A 27,230-nucleotide genomic window follows, 5' to 3' on the forward strand; every position below is an offset into this window, starting at 1 on the left:
GTTACAAATCTTTGTGTCATCAGCAGAAAGACCCACCTTACCACCGAGGCCTTCTGCAATGTCGCTGATAAAGATATTAAACAATATGGGTCCCAGAACAGATCCCTGAGGTTCCCCACTGGTAACAAGACCATGGTCTGAATATACTCCATTGACTACAACCCTCTATTGTCTGTCCCTCAGCCACTGCCTAATCCATTCCACAATATGGGAGTCCAAGCACAAAGACTGCACTTTATTGATAAGCCTTCTATGTGGGACAGTATCAAAAGCCTTACTAAAGTCCAGATAAGCGATGTCTACTGCACCTCCGCCATCTATTATTTTATGACAGTATTATTTTATGACAGTATGACAGTATGAGACAGAGGAGAGGGACCCATATCATACTCCTGTGTAGCTGGAGTCCATGAAAACAACTGCCTGTTCAATTGTGAGGATCAAGGAGGGTCAATTGAAGGGTAAGGGTCAGCCTGAGATGTCCAAGTAAAGATAAGGGTGAGTGTCAAGGAGGGGGTAGGTTAGGATGGGTGAGGGTCAATCTGACAGTCAGGCTTGGATGATATTGCCCCCTCTAGAAGAAACGATTCAGAAGACGAGTACCTCCACATTGGATCCCTGGAATCTGCTAATGGTTCATTTGGCCGGTTTACACTGAGAATAGTCCTCAGTGGAGGGACTATACTGGTCACTGGAGAGGAGAAGGGCACAGAAGAGTAGAGTCTGAGGAAGTTATAAAGATGGTAAAAGCAGAGCATTGCCAATGTCAGGTCCACAACAAGATCAGTCTGTGTTCACAGAAAAGATCTGCATGGAGTTTGCATGTTCTCCCCATGTTTGTGTGGGTTTCCTCCAGGTTCTCCGGTTTCCTCCTACACGCCAAAAACGTACAGTCACAGTAACGTGGAGTACAGATTATAAGTACCTATGAGGACTGATGTAACACTCTCCCTACATTGCTGTGGAATATGACGGCGCCATATCAATGAATAAACTCATAGGCTTAAAGACTTCCTCACCTTACTGATGAAGATGCCTCCAACACCAGACACCTAGAGCATTCACAGAGAAACTAGAAGATTACCATGGTTGAATGGTGGTGGCTAGCATCTGAAATCTGCATCACAGTCGCAGGTCATGGTGAAAGAATCGCATCTAGAGCTCCATTTGTACACAATAACCTTTCTACGTCATCTTCTGTCAGATAATGTGTGACATCATGAGGTGAAGGCAAAGTTCTGGCTCCATGACGTCACGTATGAGAATCATGGTCACTGGAATGTGAGGACCGGTCTATGTGTGATATACTGGTGACACACATTCACAAGAGATGAAGAGGAACCATATGGTGTGAGGATGACAAGTCCTACATACAAGTGAACCTGTATATATTCATAGTGGACAACCTGAATTATTCTTTCCTCTGGAAAACCTCTCCAAACACCATGCACAGTAAAAAACTTATAAGGACAAACTGGAGAACCAAATGATGGCCACGCTGATATATACAAATTACCACCACAGTGACCTCCTCAGATACCCGCCCGGCCTCATCACAATCACATATACTGGAGAACCATGATAAAATAAAAGGTAAGTGATAGACATCTATAGGTGACCATACGGGTATGTACCATCACAGTGACCTCCTCAGATACCACCGGCCTCATCACATATACCTGAGAACCATGATGAAAGGTAAGTGATAGACGTCTACTGGTGACCATACTGGTATGTACCATCACAGTGACCTCCTCACATATACTGGAGATACATGAAAGGTAAGTGATAGATGTCTATTGGTGACCATACGGGTATGTACCATCACAGTGACCTCCTCAGATACCACCAGCCTCATCACATCACATCACATATACTGGAGAACCATTATGAAAGATAAGTGATAGACGTCTACTGGTGACCATACCGGTATGTACCATCACAGTGACCTCCTCAAATATACTGGAGAAACATGATAAAACGTAAGTGATAGATGTCTATAGGTGACCATACTGGTATGTACCATCACATTGACCTCCTCAGATACCTGCGGCATCATCACATATACTGGAGAACCATTATGAAAGATAAGTGATAGACATCTACTGGTGACCATACCGGTATGTACCATCACAGTGACCTCCTCAGATACCACCGGCCTCATCACATATACTGGAGAACCATGATGAAAGGTAAGTGATAGACATCTATAGGTGACCATACGGGTATGTACCATCACAGTGACCTCCTCAAATATACTGGAGAAACATGATAAAACGTAAGTGATAGATGTCTACAGGTGACCATACTGGTATGTACCATCACATTGACCTCCTCAGATACCTGCGGCATCATCACATATACTGGAGAACCATGATGAATGGTAAGTGATAGACGTCTACTGGTGACCATACCGGTATGTACCATCACAGTGACCTCCTCACATATACTGGAGATACATGAAAGGTAAGTGATAGACATCTATAGGTGACCATACGGGTATGTACCATCACAGTGACCTCCTCAGATACCTGCGGCATCATCACATATACTGGAGAACCATGATGAATGGTAAGTGATAGACGTCTACTGGTGACCATACGGGTATGTACCATCACATTGACCTCCTCAGATACCTGCGGCATCATCACATATACTGGAGAACCATGATGAAAGGTAAGTGATAGAGCACTGCAGAGCAGCACTCACCTGGGGTAGGCACTGCAGAGCAGCACTCACCTGGGGTAGGCACTGCAGAGCAGCACTCACCTGGGGTAGGCACTGCAGAGCAGCACTCACCTGGGGTAGGCACTGCAGAGCAGCACTCACCTGGGGTAGACACCGCAGAGCAGCACTCACCTGGGGGAGACACCGCAGAGCAGCACTCACCTGGGGTAGACACCGCAGAGCAGCACTCACCTGGGGTAGACACTGCAGGGCAGCACTCACCTTTACAACCCTGTACTGCTTGATGTGCAGCTGTCCCTCCTTCAGAGGCTTGTCCGCAGCCGCCGCCATCCTGCCCCGAGATCACTGAGCCCCGACTCTGAGGGACATGTCCACCCGACAATATGGATCCACAGAGCAGACACTTCATGAAACTTTCCTCAGCTCCGTCCCTCCCCCGCCCTCAGCTTCTGCTTTTCTATAACTTCCTCCTCTGTCAGCTTCCTGTATCACACATCAGCCGTATACACCTCCCCCTCACTATATACAGTAATATATACCGCCCTGTATCACACATCAGCCGTATACACCTCCCCCTCACTATATACAGTAATATATACCGCCCTGTATCACACATCAGCCGTATACACCTCCCCCTCACTATATACAGTAATATATACCGCCCTGTATCACACATCAGTCGTATACACCTCCCCCTCACTATATACAGTAATATATACCGCCCTGTATCACACATCAGCCGTATACACCTCCCCCTCACTATATACAGTTATATATAACGTCCTGTATCACACATCAGCCGTATACACCTCCCTCTCACTATATACAGTAATATATACCGCCCTGTATCACACATCAGCCGTATACACCTCCCCCTCACTATATACAGTAATATATACCGCCCTGTATCACACATCAGCCGTATACACCTCCCCCTCACTATATACAGTAATATATACCGCCCTGTATCACACATCAGCCGTATACACCTCCCCCTCACTATATACAGTAATATACACCGCCCTGTATCACACATCAGCCGTATACACCTCCCCCTCACTATATACAGTTATATATACCGCCCTGTATCACACATCAGCCGTATACACCTCCCTCTCACTATATACAGTAATATATACCGCCCTGTATCACACATCAGCCGTATACACCTCCCCCTCACTATATACAGTAATATATACCGCCCTGTATCACACATCAGCCGTATACACCTCCCTCTCACTATATACAGTAATATATACCGTCCTGTATCACACATCAGCCGTATACACCTCCCCCTCACTATATACAGTAATATACACCGCCCTGTATCACACAGCCGTATACACCTCCCCCTCACTATATACAGTGATATACACCGCCCTGTATCACACATCAGCCGTATACACCTCCCCCTCACTATATACAGTAATATATACCGCCCTGTATCACACATCAGCCGTATACACCTCCCCCTCACTATATACAGTAATATACACCGCCCTGTATCACACATCAGCCGTATACACCTCCCCCTCACTATATACAGTAATATATACCGCCCTGTATCACACATCAGCCGTATACACCTCCCCCTCACTATATACAGTAATATATACCGCCCTGTATCACACATCAGTCGTATACACCTCCCCCTCACTATATACAGTAATATATACCGCCCTGTATCACACATCAGCCGTATACACCTCCCCCTCACTATATACAGTGATATATACCGCCCTGTATCACACATCAGCCATATACACCTCCCCCTCACTATATACAGTAATATATACCGCCCTGTATCACACATCAGCCGTATACACCTCCCCCTCACTATATACAGTAATATACACCGCCCTGTATCACACAGCCGTATACACCTCCCCCTCACTATATACAGTAATATATACCGCCCTGTATCACACATCAGCCGTATACACCTCCCCCTCACTATATACAGTAATATATACCGCCCTGTATCACACATCAGCCGTATACACCTCCCCCTCACTATATACAGTAATATACACCGCCCTGTATCACACAGCCGTATACACCTCCCCCTCACTATATACAGTAATATATACCGCCCTGTATCACACATCAGTCATATACACCTTCCCCTCACTATATACAGTAATATATACCGTCCTGTATCACACATCAGCCGTATACACCTCCCCCTCACTATATACAGTAATATATACCGCCCTGTATCACACATCAGCCGTATACACCTCCCCCTCACTATTGTGGGGGTTTTCTCCGGTAGACAGGGGTGCGGGTGCAGTATAGAGGCTAATGGAGTCCAGGTAACGAAGCAAACGAGCGTTTATTTCACTCTTGCTCAAACAGACAAGCAGAACATGCACTTGGTGTTCGTTCACACACAGAATAACAGCGAGCTTCACCTGGCTCCTTTACTGGAATGAGTCCTGGCCGATCGCACAGCCACATAACGTTTCCCCCCAGGATGCTGGGCGCTCTGTACGCCTGTGTCGGGGTCCTCAGCTCCACACTCTGCAGAAACCACCCAGACTCACAGTGATTTTCCTTCCTTCTCCTCTCAGCTGAGGTTGCTGCCTGGGAATTTAAATCCCAGCTCCAAAACCTGGTTCTGGAACGTGGGGAGTAGGCACCCGCCCAACTCTTTACCTACTCCCAGTAAAAGCCGGCCCGGATTGGCTTTGCAGCCACACTAAGTATTAAAGGTGTCAGCAGCTTCTGCCGTTAACACACAAAATCCGTCTCTTACCTCACCGAGGCCAGGAACCTCGGTGACACGTATCTGCCATCCATTACGGTACCCTGCACCTTACCACATACCCCCCCCCCCCCCCCCTTGTTCAACCCTTAGGGGGTGGACACACCTCAGTAATCGTCCAGCTTTGTGCTCCACTATAAGTTTGTAATTCTGTAGAGACAGAAACCACCTGGTGACTCGGGATTCCCTTCTTTGGCCTGGCACATCCACTTGAGAGGGGAGTGGTCACCAGGCGGAAGCTTCTGCCCATCAGATAGTAACGGAGAGCCTCGAGTGCCCATTTGATGGCGAGGCACTCTCTCTCCACTATACTATACCTGGTCTCGGCTGGGGTGAGTTTACGGCTGAGAAAGACAACGGGATGCTCTTCCCCGTTGACTTCCTGAGACAGTACAGCCCCAAGGCCAACCTCAGAGGTGTCGGTCTGAACTATGAAGTCCTTCTTGAAATCGGGGTTATCAAAACCACACACAGGGCCGAATTCAAGGAGGAGAAAGCCTTTACCGCTTGTTCATTCCAGCGGACCGTCCCTGACTTACGCCCCTTTAATAACCCTGTCAGTGGCGCAGCTATTGTGGCAAAGTGGGGCACAAACCTCATGTAATATCCCACAATTCCCAGGAATGATTTTACCTGCCGAGTAGTTACGGGTCGGGGCCAATTTCTGATTGCCTCAATTTTGTGTACCTGAGGTTTTATAACTCCGCGACCAATTACATATCCCAGATACTTGGCCTCCTCTAACCCTACTGCGCATTTTTTCGGATTCGCGGCTAAGCCTGCCTTCCTAAGGGAGTCCACTACAGCCTGACTCTCCCAAATGACTCTCCCAGTCGGTACTGTGGACGAGGATATCGTCCAAGTAGGCTGAGGTGTATTGATGATGGGGTCGCAGCACAATATCCATTAACCTGCACCTCTTCCGAAATGGCTTGTCGGCGGGCCTCAGGTACCCGATATGGTCTCAACCGGACACTGACCCGAGGTTCCATGACAATGTCATGGCGGACGACAGAGGTGCCTCCCGGAAGGTCCGAGAACACATCCGTATTCCTGCTAATGAACTCCTTGACCTCTTGAGCCTGTTTAGAGGACAGATTGTTAGCAACCTTTATCGTGGCAACAGCTTCCCCCGAGTTAGAACGGGGAACTGGACACTCTAACCCTAAAATCCCCGGCCGAGAACGGCTGTCCGGACTGGTCTCCCTATCTAGCCAGGGCTTTCATAAGTTCACATGTTACACCTGCTCCGGTTTCCTCCGTCCGGGCTGGTGTACCTTGTAGGTCACCGTTCCCATTTTCTCAAGTATTTCGTATGGACCCTGCCACCTAGCCAAGAATTTACTGTCGACTGTCGGGACCAGTACCATAACCCGGTCGCCAGGGTTAAAGTTCCGCACCCGGGGTCTGGCAATTATAAACCCCCCCTTGGGCTCGCTGGGCGGCTTCCATATGTTCCCTTACCAGTGGCAGCACTGTCTCCATCCGTTCCTGCATCTGGGTGACATACTCAATCAGGCCCTTATGGGGAGTAGGTTGTTGTTCCCACGCCTCTTTGGCTATGTCCAGCAGACCTCGCGGATGCCGACCATACAACAGTTCGAAGGGCAAGAACCCCGTCGACGCCTGGGGCACCTCTCGCACCGCAAACATAAGATAGGGCAACAGAAGATCCCAATCCTTCCCATCTTTAGATACCACCCGTTTTAACATATATTTTAGGTTCTGGTTGAACCTTTCTACGAGGCCGTCCGTCTGCGGGTGGTACACGGACGTCCGCAACTGTTTTATGAGGAACAATTTACATAGCTCCCTCATGACCTTGGACATAAATGGGGTCCGCTGATCAGTCAATACCTCTTTAGGGAGCCCCACTCGGGAGAACATCTCCATTAACTTCTGGGCTATTAACTTAGCCGACGTATAACGAAGTGGCACCGCCTCGGGGTACCGTGTGGCATAATCTAAGATTACGAGGATGTGTTGGTGACCCCTAGAGGACTTCGGGGCGGAGCCTACGAGGTCCATCGTGATACGCTCAAACAGTACCTCGATGATCGGGAGGGGTATCAAGGGACTACGGAAATGGGGCTGGGGGCTAGTAATCTGGCAAGTTGGGCAAGACTCACAATATTGTGCCACATCTTTAAACACACTGGGCCAGTAAAACCGCTGTAGAACTCGGTCCTGTGTTTTCTGCTGACCCAGGTGACCCCCAAGAACATGTTGGTGGGCTAATTCTAATACGTGCTTACGGTAAGGCTTGGGCACCACCAACTGTTCAATTTGCTCCCCCTGTAACTGTGGGGAACACTACTGTGTGGGGGGCAGCGTGGGGGACACTACTGTGTGGGGGACACTACTGTGTGGGGGCAGTGTAGGGGAAATTACTGTGTGGGGGCACCGTGGGGGACACTACTGTGTGGGGGACACTACTGTGTGGGGGCAGTGTAGGGGAAATTACTGTGTGGGGGCACCGTGGGGGACACTAGTGTGTGTGGGGCAGCGTGGGGGACACTACTGTGTGGGAGACAGCGTGGGGGACAGTACTGTGTGGGGGCAGTGTAGGGGAAATTACTGTGTGGGGGCACCGTGGGGGACACTACTGTGTGGGGGGCAGCGTGAGGGACACTACTGTGTGGGGGGCAGCATGGGGGACAGTACTGTATGGGGGCAGTGTGGGGGGACACTACTGTGTGGGGGGCAGTGTAGGGGAAATTACTGTGTGGGGGCACCGTGGGGGACACTACTGTGTGGGGGGCAGCATGGGGGACAGTACTGTATGGGGGCAGTGTGGGGGACACTACTGTGTGGGGGGCAGCATGGGGGACAGTACTGTATGGGGGCAGTGTGGGGGACACTACTGTGTGGGGGGCAGTGTAGGGGAAATTACTGTGTGGGGGCACCGTGGGGGACACTACTGTGTGGGGGGCAGCATGGGGGACAGTACTGTATGGGGGCAGTGTGGGGGACACTACTGTGTGGGGGGCAGTGTAGGGGAAATTACTGTGTGGGGGCACCGTGAGGGACACTACTGTGTGGGGGAAATTACTGTGTGGGGGACACTACTGTGTGGGGGGCAGCATGGGGGACAGTACTGTATGGGGGCAGTGTGGGGGACACTACTGTGTGGGGGGCAGTGTAGGGGAAATTACTGTGTGGGGGCACCGTGGGGGACACTACTGTGTGGGGGAAATTACTGTGTGGGGGGCAGCGTGGGGGACACTACTGTGTGGGGGAAATTACTGTGTGGGGGGCAGCGTGGGGGACACTACTGTGTGGGGGACACTACTGTGTGGGGGGCAGCGTGGGGGACACTACTGTGTGGGGGAAATTACTGTGTGGGGGGCAGCGTGGGGGACACTACTGTGTGGGGGACACTAGTGTGTGTGGGGCAGCGTGGGGGACACTACTGTGTGGGAGACAGCGTGGGGGACAGTACTGTATGGGGGCAGTGTGGGGGAAATTACTGTGTGGGGGCAGCGTGGGGGACACTACTGTGTGGGGGACAGCGTGGGGGACACTACTGTATGGGGGCAGTGTGGGGGAAATTACTGTGTGGGGGGCAGTGTGGGGGGAAATTACTGTGTGGGGGGCAGTGTGGGGGAAATTACTGTGTGGGGGGCAGTGTGGGGGAAATTACTGTGTGGGGGGCAGTGTGGGGGAAATTACTGTGTGGGGGACACTACTAAGTATTTAGCTTTTAGGGTTTCCTTCTTTCTTTCTTTTTCTTTTATGTGCCAACTTTGGGGGACATGAGGGGGCCGGGGTGCACAGAGGACGTGTGGGGGCAAACTTTTATTTTATTTTATAATGTGGCAACTTTGGGGGACATGAGGGGTGCACACAGGAGGACGTGGGGGGAATATGGTGGGATACTGTGTGGCACAGTGGGGGGGGGGGCAATTTATTATGGGAGGGATGGCAATGTGGGGGACACTACTGTGTGGGGGGACTACGGTGTCGGGGGCAGTGACACCCCCCCTGTGGTCAGGAGGCTGAAAACTGTCCGTGTCCTGAAGGATTAATCAGGATGGAGTCGCTGTGCCCCCCCCCCCCCCGATTAACCCTTCAGGACACGGACAGTTCTCAGCCCCCTGACCACGAAGGGAGGGGGGGTGTCACAGCGACTCCACCCTGATTAACCCTTCAGGACACGGACAGTTCTCAGCTTCCTGACCACGGAGGGGGGGGGGGGAAGGGGTCACAGCGACTCCACCCTGATTAACCCTTCAGGACACGGACAGTTCTCAGCTTCCTGACCACGGAGGGGGGGGGAGGGGTCACAGCGACTCCACCCTGATTAACCCTTCAGGACACGGACAGTTCTCAGCTTCCTGACCACGGAGGGGGGGGGGGGGGGGTCACAGCGACTCCACCCTGATTAACCCTTCAGGACACGGACAGTTCTCAGCTTCCTGACCACGGAGGGGGGGGGGGGGGTGTCACAGCGACTCCACCCTGATTAACCCTTCAGGACACGGACAGTTCTCAGCTTCCTGACCACGGAGGGGGGGGGGGGGGGGTCACAGCGACTCCACCCTGATTAACCCTTCAGGACACGGACAGTTCTCAGCTTCCTGACCACATGGGGGGGGGGGGGTGTCACAGCGACTCCACCCTGATTAACCCTTCAGGACACGGACAGTTCTCAGCTTCCTGACCACATGGGGGGAGGGGGGGGGTCACAGCGACTCCACCCTGATTAATCCTTCAGGACACGGACAGTTCTCAGCTTCCTGACCACGGAGGGGGGGTCAAAGCGACTCCACCCTGATTAACCCTTCAGGACACGGACAGTTCTCAGCCTCCTGACCACATGGGGGGGGGGGGGGTGTCACAGCGACTCCACCCTGATTAATCTATCAGGACACGGACAGTTCTCAGCTTCCTGACCACGGAGGGGGGGTCAAAGCGACTCCACCCTGATTAACCCTTCAGGACACGGACAGTTCTCAGCCTCCTGACCACATGGGGGGGGGGGGGGGGTGTCACAGCGACTCCACCCTGATTAACCCTTCAGGACACGGACAGTTCTCAGCTTCCTGACCACGGAGGGGGGTCACAGCGACTCCACCCTGATTAACCCTTCAGGACACGGACAGTTCTCAGCTTCCTGACCACGGAGGGGGTGTCACAGCGACTCCACCCTGATTAATCCTTCAGAACACGGACAGTTCTCAGCTTCCTGACCACGGAGGGGGGGTCAAAGCGACTCCACCCTGATTAACCCTTCAGGACACGGACAGTTCTCAGCCTCCTGACCACATGGGGGGGGGGGGGGGGTCACAGCGACTCCACCCTGATTAATCCTTCAGGACACGGACAGTTCTCAGCTTCCTGACCACAGAGGGGGGGGGGGGGTCACAGCGACTCCACCCTGATTAATCCTTCAGGACACGGACAGTTCTCAGCTTCCTGACCACAGAGGGGGGGGGGGGGGTCACAGCGACTCCACCCTGATTAATCTTTCAGGACACGGACAGTTCTCAGCTTCCTGACCACGGAGGGGGGGTCAAACCGACTCCACCCTGATTAACCCTTTAGGACACGGACAGTTCTCAGCTTCCTGACCACATGGGGGGGGGTCACAGCGACTCCACCCTGATTAACCCTTTAGGACACGGACAGTTCTCAGCTTCCTGACCACAGAGGGGGGGGGGGGTCACAGCGACTCCACCCTTATTAATCTTTCAGGACACGGACAGTTCTCAGCTTCCTGACCACGGAGGGGGGGGTCAAAGCGACTCCACCCTGATTAACCCTTTAGGACACGGACAGTTCTCAGCCTCCTGACCACGGAGGGGGATCACAGCGACTCCACTCTGATTAACCCTTCAGGACACAGACAGTTCTCAGCTTCCTGACCACGGAGGGGGGGGGGGGGAAGGGGTCACAGCGACTCCACCCTGATTAACCCTTCAGGACACGGACAGTTCTCAGCTTCCTGACCACGGAGGGGGGTCAAAGCGACTCCACCCTGATTAACCCTTCAGGACACGGACAGTTCTCAGCTTCCTGACCACATGGGGGGGGGGGGGGGGTCACAGCGACTCCACCCTGATTGTGAGATGTTCTTTGCTGGAGTCCACATGAAGGGCCGTGATCTCAGCTATTTCCTGGGTCCCTCTAAACACATTTGTAGGATGTGACCCCTCTTCAGAGAAAGACGCGCCTATTTGCTGGCACCAGACTTTTAACCTGTAGCCGGCCCCTCCCTTCCCGGCCTCAGGGAGGGGTCCACTCCCCCTCTTCTGGGCTGGCCGCAAATGACCCACAAAACCCTTTGGGGTTCATAGCTCCAGACCAGAGGGTCATAGGGAGATGGTTCTGGGACCAATGGACCTGCCTGTGTTCCGGCTACAAGTAGAGCCCAAATCTGGTACCGTTATGTGGTTTCTATGGGGAGATACGGATATCTCCCTACCCTGACCTCGTCCCATTAACCAAAGACCATGGGAACGTACCTCGTGGCCACCGGGACACAAATATGTATCCGGTTTGCGCCTGCGATGGCCAGGCGGTTCATAATTCCTTATGAAAGGAATTATGTGCTATGCCCACTGCGTTCCATCTGAGACACTGCGCCCCTTAGGGCTCTTTTACACGAGTAGATCTAATGCGTGGAATCCGCTTCGTGAAAGAGTGCCAAGCCGCGCTCTGGACAGCAGAGACATGGAGCAGTAACATGATTGATAATGCTCCGCGCCTCTCTGTGATCTTTTTACTACAAAATCACAGTGACAACTTTATCTCACTATGATTTTGTAGTAAAAAGATCACAGAGAGGCGTGGAGCATTATCAATCATGTTACTGCTCCATGTCTCTGCTGTCTGGAGCGCCGCTTGGCACTCTTTCACGCAGTGGATTCCACGCAGGGATCCGCTTGTGTGAAAGAGCCCTTAGTGTGAGGCGGGTTCTTCTGGGCACTGAAATACCACAAATGTGGAGGTAACTGCTGTTCGGGCACCCTGCCGGGTTCAGAAGGGAAGGAGCGCCATTCAGCTTTTGATGAGCAGATTCTGATGGATTAGATTACGGTCGCCACGTTGCTATCGATCAGCCTCTGGGACCAGTGCAGACACTTTCTGACAACCATACATTTATTTTTCTCTGAACGGAGCTGTGTCAGGACTTATTTTTATGGGATGCTTTGCCATCACCAGTGGATTTGATCGCTTATTATTTTGCTTGTTGAGAAGCAGGATAAAGAAATGGCAGTCATTCCGCCATTTTTTTGGGGGATTTTAGTATTGCTGACTGCCGGTCAGTATGATTTTATATAGGTTTTACCTTTTACACCAAGCACTTTTGTAAAGAAAAAGCATGTTTTTGTGTTGCCATTTTCTGAAAGTCATATTTTTTTCTGGCGACTGTCTTGTGAGGGGACTTGTTTTTAGCGGGATGAGGGGACATTTTTATTGGTACTATTTTGGGGCACAAACTACTTTTTGATCGCGCACTATTATGCTTTTTGTGAGGCAAGGTGACAAAAAATGGCTATTTTTGCACAGTTTTATTTGTAATAACTGCGTTTGTGAGGGTTGAGAATCCATTTTTGGATGAACATGTCCTTCATCCTTGTGTTTAGGTGGAAAATTACTGACCCAGCTGTGAAGGATGAGGGGGGGTTCTGTTAATAAGCAAATGCTCCTAGCTGCAAGGCCAAGGTAGTGGCCCCATCGCTTTCTTATCAGAGTCTGACATACAAGAGTTATACTCCTTGTTAGTTTGGAATGCGCTGCTAACGAGCACTAACTCTGAGATAAGATTCAGCAGAATCTTTTTAATTAGAATTTTATTAGTATGATGTGGAAGTATTACCTTTTATGAATAACCAATCAAATAATTAGTCGCTTTCCACCCCCTTTGGTGGTGTGCCAGATTTATCTGTCATCTATACTGTTATAAAATGTATGCTTTTTATGGAATAAAGTAGAGCAGTTGATTCAGCAGCGTGTCTGTGTCAGCTCTCTGAGCGCTCATAAATAAAACTTCAATTTGGAATCCCGACAATCATAGAAGTGAGGGTTTTGCCCCAACAAACTTGGCGCTTCAACGAGGGGCTCGACTAATGGACACTTCATTCATCTCCCGACAACTTGGATAATCCAGACCAGGACTAGCAGATATAAAAGACAGCGCTGCAAGGTAAGAGACTTTATCTTACATTATATTTGTGCCTCCCTGACCGGTTGTCTGGCTCGAGGGATTGTTGAAGGAACGTACGTATAAAGTCCTTTTACAGTCGAGTTCATATTGATAAAGAACCTTAAAAGTTGAAAATACCTATGATTGTTGGGTTTAGTTTCGGATCATGAGTAACTTTTATTGGGATGTTTTTGGTCTGGCTTTAGAAGTCATGGTATACGTTTTGTTTGTTCTTTACTGTGTTTGGAAAATTGCAGAACATTATAGCAAGGAAAATCAAAGTCCTTGGACTCCGATGTCCGGTTTGTAGACTTGATTTGTATAATAAATCTCAGTAACAGAGTACACTAGGTGAATATAGTGAGGAAGCTCCTTGGAGACTCAGGGGGAATAGACATCTGAATTTTGTTACTTTCTATAGTTGTTCTGGTACAGTTGAAGAGAAATGGGGAATAATTTCAGTATACCTGAAGGTTACAAGACAGCCAAAACCTTGGTGAAGGAAAGAGGAGGTAAGGAGGGTCTGAAGAATGTGGACAGAGTGTTGGAGAAGGCAGGGATGAAGTATGGGAATCTTAACCTAGAGGTCTGGGAAAGATTCAGTAGGACACATTGTGGATGGATAAAGGATCATGGCTGTGAAGAAGTGGCTGATATATGGATAAAAGTAGCTTGTGAGGTTGAAACTGAGGGATGGAGAGGAGAAGTTGTGCGAGGTAGATTGTTGTATACTCAGCAACAAAAATGTGTGAAAACTGGGAGATACAACACCTCCATACTCCCTGGCCAGTGCCTGGCGAGTTTGTATGAGTTTTCAAGTGATGGGCAAAGGGAAAAGAAGATGAGAGCTCCAGGAGTCTAAAAGACATAGTTCAGGGACGTCAAGAGACAGTAGAGACTTATGCAGCTGGACTGCGGACCATTTGGACTGACATGGGTTGGGATCAGACTGGACCAATGGGTGAGAAATTGTTGACATCCGCATTTAGAGAAGGCTTGAGACCTGCTCTGCCAGCCAAGTTAAAAGCCTGTAAACCTGAATGGCGAGTCACTGCACTGCCACAATTTATTGCTGCTGCAAAAGGGTTAGAACTGGACCTGAAAAAGAATTCAGGGGCTGCAGCCAAATATGTCGCAGAACCCGTAGGAACTCTGTTTGCTGAGATAGAGAACATATGGAAAGAGAAAGCGGAGTATGAGGGGAGAGTGCGGGGGGCTGCAGCTGCGAGGGGAGTAACGTCACGACAATGGAATGTGCGATAGCGAGTACTAGGTCTACAATAATAAGAGAAAATAACAAGACAATGAGACTTGCTGTGAGGCGACTATATCTCTTTTACTTTTCCTACATCAGAACGGGTGTAAAGCCTCAAAGCAGAAGCTGGTATTGTATTTCTAGGACACTGCCTCTCCCATGGAGCTCGCCACCTAACCCTAGAAAGAAAGGATACAAGTGCCCAAAGGAGCACAAAGCCTGCGGGTGTTTTTGGGGCAGGTGTCATACTGTCGCCCCTGGATTAGACATGCCTCCATGTTAATGCAGCCTTTGTATGATTGTCTGTCATCTGACCCATTTCACCTGACAGAAGAGGCAGTGAATCATTTCCATACTAAATATAGAGAGAAAGACACAGTCGGCACTGCACCATGCGGTTCCTGGTGATATATGACTGGATTCACACTTGTCACGGCACGCTACGGTGGTGCTCTGCTTACGAAGTGCTGATAACAATCCCAATGTTGAAGAGATGAAGGAAAAGCGGCAATCACCGTTAGTTGTGTTGATAGTAGCTTTATTACGGTAAAAACATGCTGGATGCGGGCAACAGCCGTATGGCACTAACCAGTGCTTTGTCAAGCCTCCTGTGGTTGAGGGGCGTAGTAAATACCGCACTCACTCCTCCACGTGACCAGTCAACAGGTGAGACAATTACATGTCAATGTATCAAATACACAGGGCATTCATGGATTAAAAACAACATAATTACCGTAAAGACAGCCAGGTCATTTTCATCATTCAGACCTGAAGATCCCATTCGTTCTCATTATCCATTCAGCTTCTTTTTGTAATAATTTACACTTTCTATCTCCTCCTCTCAATGGTAGTTTAACTACTTCTATGCCAGCACACAAAACCGCAAAGAAGTGGATACAAAAGGAAACAAGTAGCCTGGAGACGTTCGCTGTGTGTGCGGAACATACCCAAGAGCTACCAGTGGGACATAATGTGGTCAACCGGACTGAAATCCATCTAAACACAGACGGTCTCCCACTTCTATCCAAGGGCCTGAACTTTGGTTTGGTCAATGAGTTTAATGATACACACTTTGAAATAGATTTATTTAAGGCAGTGAGGAAACTGAATTCTGAGTATTTCCAAGACAAAAATCTAAGTGTAGAAGAAGCAAACGAGGCAGAAACCCCCATTACTATAGGTCTCCTAGGATTTAATTTTGGTGAATATCTAGATAACACTGACAGACAGATGATACAAACCCTTTTAGAATTGCAAGGTTGTGTAGCAGAGACACAATCAGAACATAGTGAGACACAAGGGGATTTAGAACCACCTTTACTCCACCCTGGCCGGCCGGCTCCAGCCTGGACCTCCCCTCAGAGACAGGTTATGAAAGAAATGAAAGCCCTGAACTGTCCTAAGGAGGGTTCTAATCTGAAGGAGGGAGAGCGTGATGCTCTAGACTGGATTTCTAAAAATAGTCAGGTCCATAAATATTGGGACATGGACACAATTCTAGCATTTTTGGCTCTATACACCACCACAATGGATGTGAAATGAAACGGACAAGATGTGCTTTAACTGCAGACTGTCAGCTGTAATCTGAGGGTATTTACATCCAGATCAGGTGAACGGTGCAGGAATTACAACAGTTTCCATATGTGCCTCCCACTTGTTAAGGGGCCTGTTGACTGGTCACGTGGAGGAGTGAGTGCGGTATTTACTACGCCCCTCAACCACAGGACAAAGCACTGGTTAGTGCCATACAGCTGTTACCCTGAATATCTGTGCAGTGACCCGCATCCAGCATGTTTTTACAGTAATAAAGCTACTATCAACACAACTAATGGTGAGTGCCACTTTTCCTTCATCTCTTCAACATTGTGAATAATTTCCATACATTGAAGCTGTGCATAACCTCGGCCCCGGGTATTCCAAAATACGATTAGGAATTTAACCTGTTCTGATCAGAAATGCAGGGTCACAGCACGGCTGTACTGACTCAGAAACATGGTGACCGCCAGCGGACAGTGGTGTACTTTTCAGCCAGATTAGATCCTGTTGCCAGAGGCGCCCCCTCCTGTGTCAGGGCGGTAGCGGCAGTGCAGGCAATGATAGAAAAAGCCTCTGACATTGTGTTAGACTACCCGGTGACTGTACAAACACCTCATGACATACAGGGCATATTAACACAGGTCCAACCTCAGCATATTTCTACGGCCAGGCAACTCTTACTCCAGTGTGCACTCCTCATGCCGCTAACATTTCCTTCACAAGGTGTACTACTCTGAATCCTGCTACTTTGTTACCAATCACAGATTCAGAATGGGAAAAGGGTGCATAGAAGGTACAGGCAGCCTCCTAAATGACATGATGGAACATGACCTCCATGACTGTGTACAATTAATGCAACAAGAAACGTCAGGAGTTAATCATGTCCATGAAAACCCCCTGATAACCCTGATGTTGAGTATTTTATAGATGGAAGCAGGTTGATGGGAGGACGGCCGGTTCCACACTGGATATGCAGTGGTCACACAGCATGAGGTAGGGATAGCTGAACCACGGCCACCTCACATGTCAGAGCAAGAGGCGCAGCTAAAGGCACTCACTGAGGTGTGGAAATTGGCCAAGGGGAAGAAGGTGAACATCTACACGGACTCCAGGTATGCTTTTGGTATTGCACATGACTATGGACCAATATGGCGTCTAGAGACTTTCTAACATCCGCAGGCCGGCCAATTACAGATAAAGACTCTGTACTTGAACTTATGTACTCTGTTATTAACAGAGGAGGTCGGTATCATTAAGGTAAAGGCTCATACAAGATGTACCACGGTGGAAGCAGAAGGCAATGATCGAGCAGACAAGGCAGCCAAACAAGCTGCACTCCAGCCACTAAATGCTGACACCACCCCAGTGAGAGCCTCGAGACCTGAGGACATTTCTGTAAGTGCATTTCAAATAATGCTCGAACAAGCCCATTCTGAGGAAGAACTTTGGGCAAAACAAGGGCCAAACCTGAGGAACATGGAATTTGGAGAAACAAGGACAAAATTTGTTTACCGCGCCCTCTATACCCAGCTACGGCTTAGGAGGCCCAAGGGCCCACTCACCTATCAAAAGGTGCCATGGTAAGTGTGGTTAATGCAGGGTGGATTGCTCCAGGATTTGTACAAGGATGTATGGTCTGTGCACTGAACAATCCCGGTGAAGTGGTGAAGACTCCAAGCAAGCCCCCCCCCCCCCAGGCCACTTTACCCGTTCCAGAGACTGCAGATAGACTATATACAACTGCCTCAGGTAGAATAGGGATTTGTCCTTGTGGGTGTTGATCTCTTTTTAGGGTGGCCGGAAGACTTCCCAGTAGCAAAGGCAAAGAACACAGCAAAGAAGCTGCTCAGTGAGCTGGTGTACAGGTATGGTGTCCCTGAAGTAATGAGGGAAGTGACGCAGGCTTTAGGGGTCACCCAGGCTTTCCATACAGCATACCACCCCCAAAGGAGCGGCCGTGTCGAGCGTCTAAATGGCACGCTCAAATAAAAAATCCAGAAAGCCATGCAGGAAACTCAGCGGCCTTGGCCAGAGGGTTTGCCCTTAGCCTTATACTCAGTCAGGACCTTTCCAAACAGAAAGACAGGATTATTCCCATTTGAGATCCTGTTTGGAAGCGCCCCCAGATTAGGATTGTATTCTCCACAACAGCCTAACAAGCTACATGCGGCCCTCACAGAGAGGCCTGAGCACAGCCATAAACGGGTGTTTGCTTCCCTTCCAGATCCAGTAGAAGGAACTTGTCTTGTTGGCAGTTTGTCTCACACAGAAGACCATGGCCTGATGATGAGAAGTATGACCCCACTGCGGTCCCTCTCCCCATAGCAGGGCGGGTGGAGGCTCCTGATGGCAAGACAAACAATATGCAAGTAGTGCTGATTATAATAGTAGTATATGCTGGGGTTAAAGGGATTCTGTCATCAGATTGAACCCCTCTAACCTCACCATATGCCCATGTCCAGACTAATAAGAAGAATCCCAAGCTGGCCTTATTAAACCTCACTGTGGCTCTATTTGCCCAAAAAACTGGTTTTTATAACCTATCAATCACTTACTTAAAGTGCCCAAGGGGAGGTCCGTTAATACAGGGTGCCCGGCCGCATCCCTCGCCGCCTTCTACAGCTCAGCGCCGCCTCCGCAATCCTCCCCATCCCTCTACAAGATCCCGCGCCTGAGCACTAGGATTGCGGAGGCGGTGCTGAGCTGTAGAAGGCGGCGCTGGGCACCGGACGGCGAGGGGTGCGGCCGGGCACCCTGTATTAACGGACCTCCCCTTGGGCACCTTAAGTAAGTGATTGACAGGTTATAAAAACCAGTTTTTTGGGCAAATAGAGCCACGGTGAGGTTTAATAAGGCCAGCTTAGGATTCTTCTTATTAGTCTGGACACGAGCATATGGTGAGGTTAGAGGGGTTCAATCTGATGACAGAATCCCTTTAAGCCCATGTTTATGTGCGCCAACAGGTTCTGTACCAAAAGAAGAAACTACCAGGATTATTGAGCGGGAATCTGGCCTCCGGCCGGCAGATGGACCTGTCCCACCTGGAGAACCTCTGGGTCAAAATGGGGCAATTGTGAGGGATGAGAATCCATTTTTGGATGAACATGTCCTCCATCCTTGTGTTTAGGTGGAAGATTACTGACCCAGCTGTGAAGGATAAGGGGGGGGGGGGGGGTGTTCTGTTAATAAGCAAATGCCCCCCGCTGCAAGGCCAAGGCAGTGGCCCCTCGCTCCCTCCTCACAGTCTGACAGTTACACTCCTTGTTAGTTGGGATGCGCTGCTAACGAGCACTAACTCCGAGACAAGATTCTGCAGAGTATTTTTCATTAGATGTGGCAGTATTACCTGTTATCAATAACCAATCAAATCATTCGTTTTGCTTCCCGCCCCTTTGGTGGTGGCCGGATTAGTCTGTTATAAAACGTCCAGCAGTGTGTTTAAAAAACTCTTTTTTTTTCCACTTTTTATGTTCGCCCCACTATGGGACGTCAACTCCTCTGGGTCTGCGCTGTATTGTCTGTCAGTGTTCTACACTGACAGTTGCCGGGTGCTGGGTCTCCTGTGTGAGGCTGCAGCGGGGGTGATGGGGTCAGAGAGGCCCCTCCTGTGCACAGGTAAGCACTGACGGCGGCGTCTGAAGGGTTAATCTGCTATACAGCAGGGGCCCGGCTGTCAGTCCTAGTACTGTCCCAGCACCCGCCCGATCAGAACACGTACATGTATGTGAGAATGCATGAAGGGGTTAAGGGTCATTAGATGAGCGGCACAAAGTGAATGTAGGATGTAGACAGTTAACCCTTTGTGAGAGAACGGCTCAATATTTTTAATAAAGATCAATTGAAAAAAAAATGATTTATAGCCCAAAATCAGCTAAATACAATCCTAAATAAACTTGCCCCCGAAGGTGAACATCGCCTGTAAGTGACCCCCAGAGCAGGTGGTAAACACTCATTTCTCTCACCACGATGGGCTGGAATTGGAGAGACGCCATGATCATAGCGCGGAAGGATAACCCCCATTCTGTAAGGGAGTGATGATGGGGCTGCGCTGTTACACTGCAGCGGGCGGGTCCACAGCAGACGACGTCACAGTAACGACAGCTTCAGCTCTTCATACACATTTATTCATATTACAGGGCAGACAAGTTCCAGGCTCTGGAAGCCTGAGGTCCAGGGGATCTCCGTCCTCAGGGGCATCCTCCTCCCAGAACTCCTGCAGGTGTTGGTGGCTTCTGAGATGTAAGGAAAGGTCGTCACCGCGCACCGAGCAGCCACTCGCCCCAACCCATGGCCACCACGTCTTCAGAGACTCAAGGTGGCCACAGAGCAGAAGAGGGCTTGGATGACCAAGGAACCAATCTGATAGAAAAGAAGAGTCCGTTCACCCTGGAGCAGTCCTGCGCTGGCAGCAGGGGACACGCTCGTCTCAGGACTGGTGCGCCCCCGGCCGCAGGGGACACGCTCGTCTCAGGACTGGTGCGCCCCCGGCCGCAGGGGACACGCTCGTCTCAGGACTGGTGCGCCCCCGGCCGCAGGGGACACGCTCGTCTCAGGACTGGTGCGCCCCCGGCCGCAGGATTCTCCCGTCTCGGTCCAGGCAGAAGTTGTAGGACTTTGGATTGTTCAGGGCGGCCTCAATTCTCTCCACCAGGTTTTCAGGAGTGATGAATGTCTTGGAGAGTTCCTGCAGAAGAAGATACCGGCAGTTACACGCCTGCTGCACCTCACCTTAAAGGGGAGCTCCACCTCAACACTACAATGGTGGAGCGCCATATGAATCAGGCTCCGCCCCCCAGGTGACAGGATCTTCATGGTCACAATAGACACACAGGACAAGATGCAGAAGAAATGCCCCATTATAAATCCAGAAGGCCCCGGACGAGCGCTGTGCCCAGCAGTAGACACTGTAGCTCTCGCTCCATGTCTTGTAGGCGGATATGCTGCTGTTCACACCAGGTCGCCTCAGTGACTTATATACCGCGCCCACTTTTCCATACATCTATAGGGGGCTTCATAAATACGGTGCCCGGCCCACATACTGATAAATCTGCTCACTAAGGCCTAAACGTAAAGCACCTTGTGTGGAATCAACCAAGGCATCTGCCCCCTCCATACTGCACCTCCAGCCTCTGGATCTCCAGCTCCCGCTCCTGCAGCTCCTCCAGCTCCGCCTCGTCTCTCAGCTTGGCAGCTTCTTTCCTCAGCGTCTGGAAGGCGTGCTCCTCCACCTTCAAACGTTCCAACCTGTGGAAAGAGCTGGTCAGGAGCACTGTGCTGGGAAGACACTAACCACACACCTTGTGGCCCCCAAGCCTCACCTCCGGCGCAGGGCCTTGTTGTTCTCCTCCTTGTTCCACGCCATCAGGGCTGCATGCTCCATGGCCTCCTGGTGAAGACGATGCTCAGCAAAAGAGCCCACCTGCTGCTCAAAGCGCGACCGTAACATCTCCTCCTTAAAATCTGCCCTACAAAAGGATGAGCGAAGTCAATGGTGAAGCCCGACTGCCATGGACATGTAGTAAGGAGGAGAGTCATCAAAATCTGTGCAAAGCGGAGCAGCCACCCACAGCAACCAGTCATGTTCCAGATCTCCAGAGGCCTGCTCTTACCATTAATTCAGATGATTCTCCTCCATCGTAAGGACACAGGGTCTACAAAAACACAAGAGAAACCCCAGGGAGGTGCCCACCAGGGCTCAGCTCTACAAAAACACAAGAGAAACCCCAGGGAGGTGCCCACCAGGGCTCAGCTCTACAAAAACACAAGAGAAACCCCAGGGAGGTGCCCACCAGGGCTCAGCTCTACAAAAACACAAGAGAAACCCCAGGGAGGTGCCCACCAGGGCTCAGCTCTACAAAAACACAAGAGAAACCCCAGGGAGGTGCCCACCAGGGCTCAGCTCTACAAAAACACAATAGGAAACCCAGGGAGGTGCCCACCAGGGCTCAGCTCTACAAAAACACAATAGGAAACCCAGGGAGGTGCCCACCAGGGATCAGGTCTAAAAAAAAAAAAAAAAAAACACAAGAGAAACCCTAGAGAGCCGCTCACCAGATCTAAAGAAACACAAGAGGAGCAACAGGGAGGTGCCCACCAGGGCTTAGATGTACATGAAACAAAAGGGACCCCAGGGAGGCATCTGCTGGGCCCAGGTCTACAAAAACACAAAAGAAACCCCAGGGAGGTGCCCACCAGGGCTCAGCTCTACAAAAACACAATAGGAAACCCAGGGAGGTGGCCATCAGGGATCAGGTCTAAAGAAACACAAGAGGAGCAACAGGGAGGTGCCCACCAGGGCTTAGATGTACAGGAAACAAAAGGGACCCCAGGGAGGCATCTGCTGGGCCCAGGTCTACAGAAACACAAGAGGAACCCAAAAGAGCCGCTCACCAGGTTTCGGGTCTACAAAAACACAAGAGGAACCCAAAAGAGCCGCTCACCAGGGTAAGGTCTACAAAAACACAAGAGGAACCCTAGAAAGCCGCTCACTAGGGCTCAGATCTGCACCTCTGATTCTATGGGGCTCCTGAAGACTTATCGGGTTCTCATTTAATCAGTCTACGGGGCCCAAATCGAGTGAAGAGGCAAAGTGATGATGTCACTGGGAACAGAGCCCAGGAGCATACGCACGGTGGCTCAGTGGTTAGCACTGGTGGCTGCAGCGCTGGGGTCCAAGGTTCGAATCCAACCAAGGACAACATCTGCCTGGAGTTTGTATGTTCTCCCCGTGTCTGTGGGGCTTCTTTCTGGTCCCCCCCAACACTCTAAATACATCCTGATAGGGACCTTAGATCAAAACCAGAGAGTAAGAGCCGGCGTCCCACAGCCGTACAGAGGAGAGGAGCGGCGCTGCCCGAGGTCGGTACAATACTTCTATTACTGCCACAGAGAGGACACAGAAGGGACTCTATGTGAGTATAAAACAGACAGGATTCAAAAGCCCCCGAACCTGGGGTCATAGGTCACGGCGTCCGGTAGTCAAGGCAATGTATATACAAAAGAAAGCAGTGATACGGGCAAGTAGGAATACATGAGGTTACAGACTGGGAGTAACAATACAAGTACTGTTACCTCCAGTCTGTACCCTCATGTATTCCTACTTGTACTGTTACTCCCAGTCTGTATCCTCATGTATTCCTACTTGTACTGTCACCTCCAGTCTGTATCCTCATGTATTCCTACTTGTACTGTCACCTCCAGTCTGTATCCTCATGTATTCCTACTTGTACTGTTACCTCCAGTCTGTATCCTCATGTATTCCTACTTGTACTGTCACCTCCAGTCTGTACCCTCATGTATTCCTACTTGTACTGTCACCTCCAGTCTGTACCCTCATGTATTCCTACTTGTACCGTCACCTCCAGTCTGTATCCTCATGTATTCCTACTTGTACTGTCACCTCCAGTCTGTATCCTCATGTATTCCTACTTGTACTGTCACCTCCAGTCTGTATCCTCATGTATTCCTACTTGTACTGTTACCTCCAGTCTGTACCCTCATGTATTCCTACTTGTACTGTCACCTCCAGTCTGTATCCTCATGTATTCCTACTTGTACTGTCACCTCCAGTCTGTATCCTCATGTATTCCTACTTGTACTGTCACCTCCAGTCTGTATCCTCATGTATTCCTACTTGTACTGTCACCTCCAGTCTGTATCCTCATGTATTCCTACTTGTACTGTCACCTCCAGTCTGTATCCTCATGTATTCCTACTTGTACTGTCACCTCCAGTCTGTATCCTCATGTATTCCTACTTGTACTGTCACCTCCAGTCTGTATCCTCATGTATTCCTACTTGTACTGTTACCTCCAGTCTGTATCCTCATGTATTCCTACTTGTACTGTTACCTCCAGTCTGTATCCTCATGTATTCCTACTTGTACTGTCACCTCCAGTCTGTATCCTCATGTATTCCTACTTGTACTGTCACCTCCAGTCTGTATCCTCATGTATTCCTACTTGTACTGTCACCTCCAGTCTGTATCCTCATGTATTCCTACTTGTACTGTCACCTCCAGTCTGTATCCTCATGTATTCCTACTTGTACTGTCACCTCCAGTCTGTATCCTCATGTATTCCTACTTGTACTGTCACCTCCAGTCTGTATCCTCATGTATTCCTACTTGTACTGTTACTCCCAGTCTGTATCCTCATGTATTCCTACTTGTACCGTCACCTCCAGTCTGTATCCTCATGTATTCCTACTTGTACCGTCACCTCCAGTCTGTACCCTCATGTATTCCTACTTGTACCGTCACCTCCAGTCTGTACCCTCATGTATTCCTACTTGTACTGTCACCTCCAGTCTGTAACCTCATGTATTCCTACTTGTACTGTTACCTCCAGTCTGTATCCTCATGTATTCCTACTTGTACTGTTACTCCCAGTCTGTATCCTCATGTATTCCTACTTGTACTGTTACTCCCAGTCTGTATCCTCATGTATTCCTACTTGTACTGTTACTCCCAGTCTGTATCCTCATGTATTCCTACTTGTACTGTCACCTCCAGTCTGTATCCTCATGTATTCCTACTTGTACTGTCACCTCCAGTCTGTATCCTCATGTATTCCTACTTGTACTGTCACCTCCAGTCTGTATCCTCATGTATTCCTACTTGTACTGTCACCTCCAGTCTGTATCCTCATGTATTCCTACTTGTACTGTTACCTCCAGTCTGTATCCTCATGTATTCCTACTTGTACTGTCACCTCCAGTCTGTATCCTCATGTATTCCTACTTGTACTGTTACCTCCAGTCTGTATCCTCATGTATTCCTACTTGTACCGTCACCTCCAGTCTGTATCCTCATGTATTCCTACTTGTACTGTTACCTCCAGTCTGTACCCTCATGTATTCCTACTTGTACTGTTACCTCCAGTCTGTATCCTCATGTATTCCTACTTGTACTGTCACCTCCAGTCTGTACCCTCATGTATTCCTACTTGTACTGTTACCTCCAGTCTGTATCCTCATGTATTCCTACTTGCCCGTATCACTGCTTTCTTTTGTATATACGTTGCCTTGACTACCGGACGCCGTGACCTATGACCCCAGATTCGGGGGCTTTTGAATCCTGTCTGTTTTATACTCAGTCCCTCCTCTGTCCTCTATGTGGCAGTAATAGAAGTATTGTACCGACCTCGGGGAGCGCCGCTCCTGACCTTAGAGTGTCAGCTCCTGGGGACATAACTCTGCGCCCCCCTCACGTACCTCATGGCGCCCAGGATGGCGGAGTACTGCCGGTAGCGGTGCTGCACGCTCAGGAGCTCCTCCACACACACCGCCGGGGGGAACTTGATTCGCGAAGCTTTAGATTTTGCCGGTGGATCAAAGCGAGACTTCCGGCCCCGGGAGCTTGTTATGCAGGGGCCGCAGGAGACACGCAGGAGGAGCGGGGCCCGAGGAAGGTGAAGCATGGCGACCAGGCGTATGGCCGAGGAGCTCGTCTGTCCGGGAAACAGCCGACAACCTGGAGGATAATGACAGGTGACAACTGGAGACACAACCATCCACAGGACAATACACTGCGCAGACCGCACAGACCCCGACACCCCCCCCCCCCCCCCGTGTGCGACCGCGCAGGCCCCGACACCCCCGTGTGTGCGACCGCGCAGGCCCCGACACCCCCGTGTGTGCGACCGCGCAGACCCCGACACCCCCGTGTGTGCGACCGCGCAGACCCCGACACCCCCGTGTGCCCGCGCAGACCCCGACACCCCCGTGTGCCCGCACTGACCCCGACACCCCCGTGTGCCCGCACTGACCCCGACACCCCCGTGTGTGCCCGTACTGACCCCGACACCCCCGTGTGTGCCCGCACAGACCCCGACACCCCCGTGTGTGCCCGCACAGACCCCGACACCCCCGTGTGTGCCCGCACAGACCCCGACACCCCCGTGTGTGCCCGCACAGACCCCGACACCCCCGTGTGTGCCCGCACAGACCCCGACACCCCCGTGTGTGCCCGTACTGACCCCGACACCCCCGTGTGTGCCCGTACTGACCCCGACACCCCCGTGTGTGCCCGTACTGACCCCGACACCCCCGTGTGTGCCCGTACTGACCCGACACCCCCGTGTGTGCCCGTACTGACCCCGACACCCCCGTGTGCCCGCACTGACCCCGACACCCCCGTGTGCCCGCACAGACCCCGACACCCGTGTGTGCGACCGCGCAGACCCCGACACCCCCGTGTGTGCGACCGCGCAGACCCCGACACCCCCGTGTGCCCGCACAGACCCCGACACCCCCGTGTGCCCGCAGAGTCCCTGGCACATACCCCGGGGGCGCACACCTCCCCCTCCCCCCTCGGACATCACATGACTCCTCCGGTACCGGGGTCTCCCTCCCCCGCTGTGTCACCTGACGCCGATCTGCCGTCGGCGGTGAAGAGCAGCATTCCGTCATACTCACTCAGCGGACACAGTGATGACGTCACCCGGAGCTCACGCTCTCTCATGTGTTACTCGGGCGCCGCCATGTTGCTGACCTCCACGGCTGGCGGCGCGCCTATGACGTCTGCCTGTCACGTGAGAATCGGAGTCACGTGGTACCAGTCAGGAAGTCCGGCATGTGTATTGCTAAGTGACGTCAGGGGGCGGGGTGAACAGTTCCGGGGGCTACTCCTGATTGGTTGGCTTTGTTTGGGGCGCAGTCTGTGTTGAATCATGAAGGGGGAGGAGTCTTCCATACTGAATCATGGAGGGGGAGGAGTCTGCTGTACCGAATCATGGAGGGGGAGGAGTCTGCTGTACCGAATCATGGGGAGGGGAGGAGTCTGCTGTACTGAATCATGGAGGGGGAGGAGTCTGCTGTACTGAATCATGGAG

The 27,230-nt window shown here is 50.9% G+C and overlaps 2 protein-coding genes across 4 annotated transcripts in view; both read right to left on the bottom strand.

The window, feature by feature from the left end:
• DOK1 (docking protein 1) overlaps positions 1 to 3,145 on the bottom strand; it is a 29,702-nt gene extending 26,557 nt beyond the window's left edge. For both annotated transcript variants that reach the window (XM_040419504.1, XM_040419503.1), the window contains exon 1: positions 2,950 to 3,145. In XM_040419504.1, the coding sequence (XP_040275438.1) occupies positions 2,950 to 3,018 (69 nt within the window). In that variant the 5' untranslated portion in view covers positions 3,019 to 3,145. The remainder of the gene's footprint in view (positions 1 to 2,949) is intronic.
• Positions 3,146 to 20,179: 17,034 nt separating this feature from the next.
• MRPS26 (mitochondrial ribosomal protein S26) lies at positions 20,180 to 26,984 on the bottom strand. Of its 2 annotated transcripts, XM_040419507.1 has the most exons (6): positions 26,815 to 26,984; positions 25,612 to 25,870; positions 21,717 to 21,863; positions 21,519 to 21,642; positions 20,957 to 21,082; positions 20,180 to 20,833 (listed from the first exon to the last, which is right to left on the bottom strand). In XM_040419507.1, exons 1-6 carry the CDS (start codon positions 26,858 to 26,860, stop codon positions 20,825 to 20,827), a joined length of 711 nt encoding a protein of 236 aa, XP_040275441.1. In that variant the 5' UTR covers positions 26,861 to 26,984; the 3' UTR covers positions 20,180 to 20,824. The 2 variants fall into 2 exon arrangements, with proteins under 2 accessions (XP_040275441.1, XP_040275440.1); XM_040419506.1 differs by lacking the exon at positions 20,180 to 20,833 and having other exon boundaries at positions 20,874 to 21,082; positions 26,815 to 26,967.
• Between the last annotated feature and the right edge of the window lie 246 nt (positions 26,985 to 27,230).

Source organism: Bufo bufo, chromosome 2 (assembly GCF_905171765.1).
Source record: "Bufo bufo chromosome 2, aBufBuf1.1, whole genome shotgun sequence".
In the NCBI taxonomy this organism is placed as follows: Eukaryota; Metazoa; Chordata; class Amphibia; order Anura; family Bufonidae; genus Bufo; species Bufo bufo.